Below are 8833 nucleotides of genomic sequence, written 5' to 3'. Positions count from 1 at the left end.
TTTTTTTTTTTTTTAAAGATTTATTTATTTATTTATTTGACAGAGAGAGAGATCACAAGTAGGCAGAGAGGCAGGCAGAGATAGAAGGGGAAGCCGGCTCCCTGCTGAGCAGAGAGCCCGATGCGGGGCTCGATCCCAGGACACTGGGATCATGACCTGAGCCGAAGGCAGTGGCTTAATCCACTGAGCCACCCAGGCGCCCCTGAATTAAGTTTTTTAAAGTGCTCTTTTCTCCCTTCAAATGCATCCTTTCACTTACTACAAAACAATAAATTATGGAAAAGTAAAAACAAAGAGAATGACCACTAGTCTCAACATGCAAACATAAGCACTGATAATAACTGGTATACTTCCTTCCAGGAAAGAAAAAATCCTTAATCACTCAACGGCTGTGAAGCACCTACTATCCCATAGGTCAGGCCCAGTGCCAGGTGCTGGAGATATTACAGCGAACAAGACACAGTCCCTGCCCTCCTAGAGCGTACAATCTACTTCTCATTCTTTGTTCCATTTTCCCGGCAACCTAGCATTGATATCCAAAGAAACTTCTACAAGAAACCAAAGAATAAATAAACTGATAGTGCATTTCTGTTGGGGCCCAAGGCTTCATTCCACCCCGTCCCCCTTGGGCGCTCTCCCTAGAGAGGCAATGATGTGCGAAGCCTGGATTCCTAGTGGAGTTGAGAGGGAGATTGAGTACTGCCCGATCTCAGCTTGGGAGTACTGCCCTCTCTCAGCTCAGCTGGCTGAGGACTCGCGTCTTGGCCCTCTGTCCTCAAGGAAAGGGGTCGGCGGGGGGCAAGTGGTACGAGGCGTCCAGGAAGATGACGAGGGTCCCAACGCTCGTGAAGATGATGAAGGTCCACAGGAAAAGGCGATCCACTACCATGGCCACAAACTGCCAGTCTTCCTTCAGCTGGGGGTAGGCAGAGTAAACTGTGCCTGAGCTCCAGACCCCCAGGGAAGGCTTGCCCTGTACCCTTGCCCTAGTCCAGCCGCTCAGAGACAGGGCCGGGCCGCGAGACGCAGGAAAACGAAACTGCGGGCGACGAGCCAGTCGGAACACAGGGGGGCGGGACCAAGGGAGGCAAGCTTCCAATCAGAAGCAAAACGGGTGCTGGGGGCGGAGCCGCGGTCTGCGGGTGGAGCCAAGGCCACCCAGGCCCTGCCTGCCCTGCTCCACCGTCATTGGGCTTACCGCGTCGTGGTCCTCCTGTTCCTGCAGCTGGCGGGCGATGTAGCCGATCGAGGAAACGACCTCCTGTAGCTCGGGAGGCAGGCCCACAGTCCGGGTCGGACCATCGATTAGGCGCCGCAGGTCCGGGGCAGACAGCTCAGGCTGGAACCTGGAAGAGGCGGGACAGTTGGGCCACGCTCTAGGCTCCGTCCCGACTCCCTCCTCCAACACTCTTGTCAATTTTCAAACCGTGAGAAGGCCCTTTAGGCTCTCCCAGCCAGCGGCGACCTCTCCAGCCTTCCGCAATTCCTCCCATCTTTCTACGCTTTAGTTTCCGCCTTTCCGCAAAGTAGGCGGCGGAACGGGGGTACTACAATTCCCATGAACCTCAAGGGCATCTTCCGGGACCTCAAGCGGCCTGCCTCTGCAGTCTTCTGGGAACTGTAGTTCCCGCTCTCTCTTACTTGTAGGCGACGGGGAGTAGGTGCTACCTGTTGGGTTTGGGGAAGAGAAAATCGTTCGGTGGCTTCCGGATGAAATATTCATCTGTTCCCCGACCCCAGCCACTTCCTGGAGAATCCCGGAGGGCCACAGGAGGTGGCTCCGGCATCAGGTCTCTCTCGGGTTTGGGCCTCTTCAGACCCAGGTACAGAGGGAGTTTGTGGATGAAGATCTGCAGAGTAGAAAGGCGAGTTGGGGGGGGGGGGCGCTCCCGGTCTCAGATCCGAGGGGAAGCCGCCCGTCGACCACATCCACCCGCCCATCCCCGCGCCTGCGTAAGCGCGTCCCGCCTAGCCACACAGCCTCAAGAGCTCGGAAGTGGGTTGCAGACCCTGGGAATGCGTCCCTGGAACCCAGGATGGGCAGTGCTGACGAAGGAAAGATGGGATCTAGGACATGACAGTGTCGACTGCGCAAGGTTTCAACACCGAACAGGCCTCGGCACCAAGACGCTCCACCCCAGGAGCTGTAGTTCTCCCTCGGGTCTGAGAAAGGGGAGGTTGAAGGCGGTAGGAGGGCTGCAGGGGCGATACGGGCACAGAACAGCGAACGCTAGCACCCAGGGTTAACACCGAGGTCCATCTTACCTGGCGGACCCAAGCGGGCATTTGGTGGGTGTGCGGTGAGCGATGATGCAGGTTGAGGACGACAACGCTGAGGATGACGGAGAAAGTGACGAGGACCATGGTAAACATGAGGTACTTGATAATGATGGGGACAGATAGGGAGGTCTCAGGAACTTTGTCTGCCAGCAGCAACAGGAACACGGTAAGGGTCAGCAGGGCAAAGATCGAGAGCCCCATCTTCTCTCCTTATGGGTCAGAGAGGAAGGCAGAAAGGTCAGGCTTTGCCAGAAGGCAATTTCCGTGGCCTAATCAGTGACCGTGTTTCCAGCCCACACAAGCACAGGCTTTGGAAAGGGCCAAGTGCACGCAGATGACTCCTACAATTATACCTCCAGCCCGGACTTACTCTTCTAAACCCCAGATTTATAGCCACCTGCTAAGTGAACGTCTCTGCTTGAATGTCCACTAGACATCTTAAACCTGTCCCAAACCGAATCCCCTGATCACCAGCCCCTCCCACAGGCTCATTTCATGAATGACCAATCCGGGGGCAGGCCCAAATCCTGTCAGTCATTCTCAACTCTCTTCACTCTTTCTTTTTTTCTTTTTTTTTTTTTTAAGATTTTATTTGTTTATTTGACAGAGAGAAATCACAAGTAGACAGAGAGGCAGGCACAGAGAGAGAGAGAGGGAAGCAGGCTTCCTGCTGAGCAGAGAGCCCGATGCGGGACTCGATCCCAGGACCCTGAGATCATGGCCTGAGCCGAAGGCAGCGGCTTAACCCACTGAGCCACCCAGGCGCCCCCTCTTCACTCTTTCTTATCCCATATCCAATCCACAGCAAACCCTACTGGCTCCACCTTCAAAATATATCCCTACAAAACACCACCACGAACTCAGATCTGAGTTTTTATAAAGGTCTCTTCACTTCATCCTACTTCCCCCTGCTGACTGTTCTCAACCAAGCTGCCAGACTGAGCTTGTTAAAATGTAAATCAGATCGTATCACTTCTCTTCTACAAACCTTCCTGTGGCTTGCATCTTCCTGAGCATCAAAGCCAGACCTGCTTTGTTTGACTGTGTTGGACGAGGCCTTCTTCCCATTATCTCTTTGACTTTATCTCCTACTGTTTTTCTCCCGGCTTCCTTCATTCAGTTATCCTGGCTCGCTCTTGAAGACTCACTCCCACTTCTGGGCCTTTGCATTCATTGTTAACTGCGTTTGGTACATGTTCCTTCAGATATCTATCTGCCAGGGTCATTCTCTCATCCCCTTCAACTCTTCCTTCAAATATTGGTCAAATATTTCCTTTTTATTGAGGCATTTGCTGGCCATTCTATTTTTTTCTTAAAATTTTAAGTAATCTCTACACTCAGTGCAGGGCTCGAACTCACAGCCCTGAGATCAGGAGTCATGTACTGTACCGAATGAGCCAGCCAGGGGCCCCTGACCATTCTATTTTAATTTTATTTATTTATTTTTTTAGAGAGGGAGAGGGAGAGAATCATCTTTTTTTTTTTTTTTAAGATTTTATTTATTTATTTGAAAGAGAGAGTGAGAGACAGAGCATGAGAGCTGAGAAGGTCAGAGGGAGAAGCGGACTCCCCATGGAGCTGGGACCCCAATATGGGACTCTATGTGAGACTCAATCCTGGGACTCCAAGATCATGACCTGAGCCCAAGGCAGTCATTTAACCAACTGAGCCACACAGGCACCCAAGAGAGAGACAATCTTAAGCAGGCTCCACACCCAGCATGGAGCCTGTCTTGGGGCTGATCTCACACCCCCAGGTATGACCTAAGGAGAAATCAAGAATCAAGCACTGAACCAACTGGGCCGCCCAGGTGCCCCCTATTCTATTTTAAATTATAACCCAAACTCCCAGTCTCATCCTCTCTACCACTCTTCCTACTTTATGTTCCTCCTTAGGACCCGTCCTCTTCTAATATACTATCTAATAGATGTTTTTGCTTTATTGACAGTCTCCCCACTAGAATGTAAACTCCACAAGGGCAAGGAGTTTTGTCTCTTTTATTCACAGATGGAGCCCCAGTGCCTAGCACATGACAGATACTAAACAAATACCATTGCATGAATGAACAGACCAACCCCTGTAGCCTATTTTAGCACCTAAATAGCAATTTGAAGGATCTAAAAATGAAGCAAAGTACATAAGGAGATGCCAGGTGGCTGATTATTCCTGGGACATAAAACAGGCACCTCAAACTTCACGGAAGGCATTGAAATAAAAAACTTTTATGGTCTACTCTACTTAAGTCCTATAATATAACCCCAAGGTTTGCCCTGCTCTGGGAGGAAGTAGAAGTTACATTTGGAAGATTGTTCTAGAGCTGGGTCACTTTCCTTCCCTAGACAGAGAATTCGATGCCAGAGAGAAGGAAAGCATACTTTATTTATTTATTTTTTTTTTATTAAAGATTTTATTTATTTATTCGACAGACAGAGATCACAAGTAGGCAGAGAGGTAGGCGGAGAGAGAGGGGGGAGGAAGCAGGCTCCCTGCCAAGCAGAGAGCCCGATATGGGGCTCGATCCCAGGACCCTGGGATCATGACCTGAGCCGAAGGCAGAGGCTTTAACCCACTGAGCCACCCAGGCGCCCCTGGAAAGCATACTTTAAATGACAGAGTTAAGGATTCCAGTCTGGGAATCAGACCGGCACCAACCAGAGTTAGAATCGACATGCTACCTGTCTCTGACTATAGCTGAAACTGGGGCAAATGACTTAAACTCTCTCAGCTTCTATGACCTCCTCTGTAAAAGGGGAAGACAATTCAGCACTCACCTCACAGAGTTGTTCTAAAGATTAGAATTGAGTTAATGTAGGAGTGCCTGGCTGGTGCAGTCGGTTAAGGGACTGACTCTTGATTTCTGGGGGGTCGTGGTCTCTGGATCATGAGATCGAGACCTGTGTCTGGCTCTGTGCTGAGATTCTCTCTCTCTCTTCCCTGCTTGAGATTCTCTCTCTCTGCCCCTCCCCCCTTATAAAATAAATAAATTTTAAAAAAAGGAATTGAGTTATATGTAACATGTTCATTGTACTACTTATAGCAAGTTCTCAAAAATAGTAAAAATAATACCAACACTTACATAGAATTTACTTGGTACCAGGCATAGTTCTATTAACTCAATTAATCCTCAAAATAATCCTATTAGGTGGGGACGAATAAGAAGGAATTTGCCCAAGGTTACTCTGTAACTACATTATGCTTCCTCCTAGAGAAATGTTGCTGTTATTTCTAAAGGAATCTCCAAAGGGCTAGTAGGTGTCTGAAAAATAACAGGGGGGTGTGGGGGGTGGAGGACTGGGGAAAGTGAAAGGGAGCATTGTGTAACCCCAGGAATTGGTGGGTTCCAAGGATGGCATTTTAGGATTCTGGAGAATAGGGTTCTGGAATTCCTAGATCGACAGACCTAGGCTTAAGAAAAGGGTTCAGAAAAAAAAAAAAAAAAAAGAAAAGGGTTCAGGAGTTCTTAGATGGAGAGACCTGGGCTGCAGAGCCCCCCACCCCACCGCACCCCCACCCTGAGGTTGGAGGGAAAACCTGATCCAGGAAAAGCCTCTGGCTGAAGGGAAAACCTGGGCAAGATTGCTGCAGCATGATCCATGATGGCTTGGGCTGGCCCAAAAACCTTGCCTGGATTCCAGGTGGACAGGAAGCCGAGCAACTGGTAAGAATATGGGTTGTGGGCTCTTCCTCCCTTACCTGCATCTGGTGGCAGGTAGAAGACGAAGATGGCCAGAAGAGTGATGAGGATGCATGGGGCAATGACGTTGACCAGGTAGAAGAGAGGCTTCCGGCGAATGATGAGGTAGAAGGTGACTTCTTCGCGCTGTCCTTCCCCGCCTCCCTTAGGATCTGTGGGAGGCTGGATTAGCCGAGAAGGCTTGTGGATAATTTCCCATTGGCCATTCTCTGGGAGGAAAGAGAGGGGAGAGAAGAAAGGGACACAGATATGGGACCTGTCCTTACTGTCGGCCGATATGGCTTGCTCTGCCACATCCTAGACCTGGGAGTGGCTGATGGGATAAGACACTAGCTGTGGACATTGGGCGGGGCAGCCCGGCTCTGATGAACTTGAATGAGTCTCCACTTCCTTATCTGTGAAATGTAGAGAATCCCACTTATTTTGCCGACCCCACAGGGTCGTAGCAGGCACTGCTAAAGGAGGGTATTCATCAGCCTCTTCGAAACTGGAAATCATAGAGCCCATGGGTGGGGGAACCATGCCCACTCACCAATGAAGGTCCCCTCATGAATGTGCACTTCCTGCCACTCCTGCTTGTCGGGACCCAAGCCGGTCCGCAGGCTGACCTCTGAGCTGTCATAGCCGTAGGAGCTGAACACCATGGTGCAGTTCTGCCAGTCGAACGGGAAGTAGGTGACCTGGATGGAGCGGGGAGTCACCGCAGCTGCCAGAGAGCTGTTCGCGGCTGGGGGCCTTGGGAGGTCATTAGGCAGGTCACAGGGACATAAGGTCCACAGATGAACTGGAAGGTTATTAAGGGAGGCTATGGGCAACGGAAGCGAGGTCACTGAGAAACACTGCAGGTCAGCGATCGTGGGCAGAGAAGGTGAAACCACGCCAAATCAGGAGGATGGGCGCGATGGGAAGGTTATGAGGGATGATGGAGGAGGGATGGGAGTCGCTGGGGAAGCAGGGTTCCCAGGGGAAGGCCGGGCACCTGGATGCTGCAGCTGCTACGGTAGAGTCCTGGAGGCTGCCAGCGCACGGAACCATTGGAAGCCACCACGACGTTCACGTCCAGGGCAACGTCAAAATTCCCGTCGTTGCTGCGGGGGCGGAACCTTCTCAGCGAGAATCAGACCCCGCCCTCAGGAGACCCCAACCTCAGGAGACCCCGCCCCCCAGAGATCCCGCCCACCTCCCGGTCTTGGGGAAGAGCCTACTTGTTCAGGAGCACAATGTCCGGAAGCCACACGGATTCAGCCGTGATGCGGAGTGAATCGATGCCCTCGTGCTGCGCGGGGTCCCAGCTCAGCCTGTAGTCAGTCCACTCCTGTGGGAGCAGAGGCTGAGGGGCTGTCGGGGGCTGGAGCCCGGAAGGGGACGTGGGATGTCCGCAGGAAGCCGGGGAGGGAGGGCAGGGAAGGGGAGCCGTCAGGCCTGGGCTATGGTTCAGAAGTCGGGGTTCTGGTTCCGACTGCACCTTTACTCGCTGGGACCTCATCAACTAATTTCTCCTTCCCTCGCCCTGGACCCCAAATTTTTGGTCTGTAAAAATGAGGAGATTGCACTAGCTAGCCACTGAAACAGTGGTTTTGAAGCTGCAGTTCGCGACCCTTTAGTGGATCAGAAATCAAATTAGTGGCCCCAAAACAGTGTTTTAAAAAAATTAGAGTAAGGAATGTGTGGAATGCAGCTCCCAGAGTAAAGATAGGTATTGTTTCCTGAAGCTTCCGTTTCCGTTCCGTTTTCTGAGGTCGTGATGCAGAAACTGCTCTTACCGAGCCGGACATGGGAGGAAATTGGGAAGGCAGCGGGACGCCCTCTCCCACCCCGTGGGGTCTGCATACCAGGTCCAAGTACACCTTTGTGCTCATCTCCTCATCCTTCTCGTTCTAGAAGGGAAAAGTTTAAAGGGTATAGGTGACGTGAGCAAAGAGAAATGAAGGGGCTTGGCGGGTCACGGTCTATCTGGAAACCTCCGTTTTCCAGAGTCCCCCTCACTTGGCTCCAAGCCCCTCCCCCTAGATGCTGCGTTGGTTTGAGCCCCGCCTCTACCTCAGAAACTTCCGGCGGTCTACAGCGCCAGCCAATCCGGCTGCCAGCCCGCTCGCCCCGCCCCCCAGGCCCGGCCCTGCCCCGGGCCCACCCCCAGCCCGTAACTCACCCCGCGCTGAATCTCCGCGGGCCGTTGTTTCGCCGCCGGATCCGGCGCCAAGCTCCGCCCCAGCCTGCGACCCCGCCTCAAGTCCCGCCCCCCAGCCGGTCCCGCGACCCCGGCTTCCCTTCAGGGTTCCTCGCCCTACCCCGCTCTAGCCGCGGCCGGTCCAGCAGCCACGCCCACAGCTTGTCCAGGGGTCCGATTTCGACCCAATCTCCGCTAACCGCCCGTCCATCTCCCGGCCTGGCCTCGCCCCTCGCTCCCGCCCCGCCCAAAGCCACGCCCCCAGCCGGTCCCGCCGGCCCGACCTCAACCCGGGCGTGCGCCCTCACCAGGCTGATGAGTTGCGCCAGGGTGAGGCCAATGCTGACCCCGACACGGTCCCCCACCTCCCGCGCCGGCCGCACCGAGCTGTCATAGCCAGAGAAGAGCTTCTCGCGGAGCCGGCCCTCCGCCTCCGTGCCGCGGACGCCTGGAGGAGGAGAGCTAGAAGTGAAGCCACCGTGCCCGGTCACGACCCCTGGCCCCGTCACTGCCACCACCCCGAGGCCCAGACGTACCCGGGGCGAGCGGCGCCCCCAGCGCCCCCAGCACCAGCAGCAGCAGCGCCTCTGGGGTCATAGCCCGGCTGCGTTGCTCAGTGAGTTCGCTCGGCTCGCCAGCGCAGGGGAAGTGACGAGACGCCCAGGAATGTGCACCTGTCGTTGGGGGGCAGC

General features: G+C 53.5%; 1 protein-coding gene across 5 annotated transcripts; it reads right to left on the bottom strand.

Moving 5' to 3' along the window:
- Positions 1-147: 147 nt before the first annotated feature.
- On the bottom strand, positions 148-8760 carry CHRNB1 (cholinergic receptor nicotinic beta 1 subunit). 5 transcript variants are annotated; one of them, XM_044248977.1, is made up of 11 exons: positions 8678-8760; positions 8450-8589; positions 7807-7851; positions 7180-7289; positions 6954-7062; positions 6507-6654; positions 5974-6183; positions 2266-2489; positions 1669-1850; positions 1199-1346; positions 148-916 (listed from the first exon to the last, which is right to left on the bottom strand). In XM_044248977.1, the coding sequence occupies exons 1-11, from the start codon at positions 8736-8738 to the stop codon at positions 776-778; spliced, it is 1518 nt and encodes a 505-aa protein (XP_044104912.1). In that variant the 5' UTR covers positions 8739-8760; the 3' UTR covers positions 148-775. The 5 variants fall into 5 exon arrangements, 4 of the variants coding, with proteins under 4 accessions (XP_044104912.1, XP_044104914.1, XP_044104913.1 ...); XM_044248979.1 differs by having other exon boundaries at positions 2266-2423; XM_044248978.1 differs by having other exon boundaries at positions 6507-6627.
- Positions 8761-8833: the final 73 nt, after the last annotated feature.

Source organism: Neovison vison, chromosome 5 (genome assembly GCF_020171115.1).
Source record: "Neovison vison isolate M4711 chromosome 5, ASM_NN_V1, whole genome shotgun sequence".
Classification (NCBI taxonomy): domain Eukaryota; kingdom Metazoa; phylum Chordata; class Mammalia; order Carnivora; family Mustelidae; genus Neogale; species Neogale vison.
This window is presented reverse-complemented; position numbering and strand designations above follow the sequence as displayed.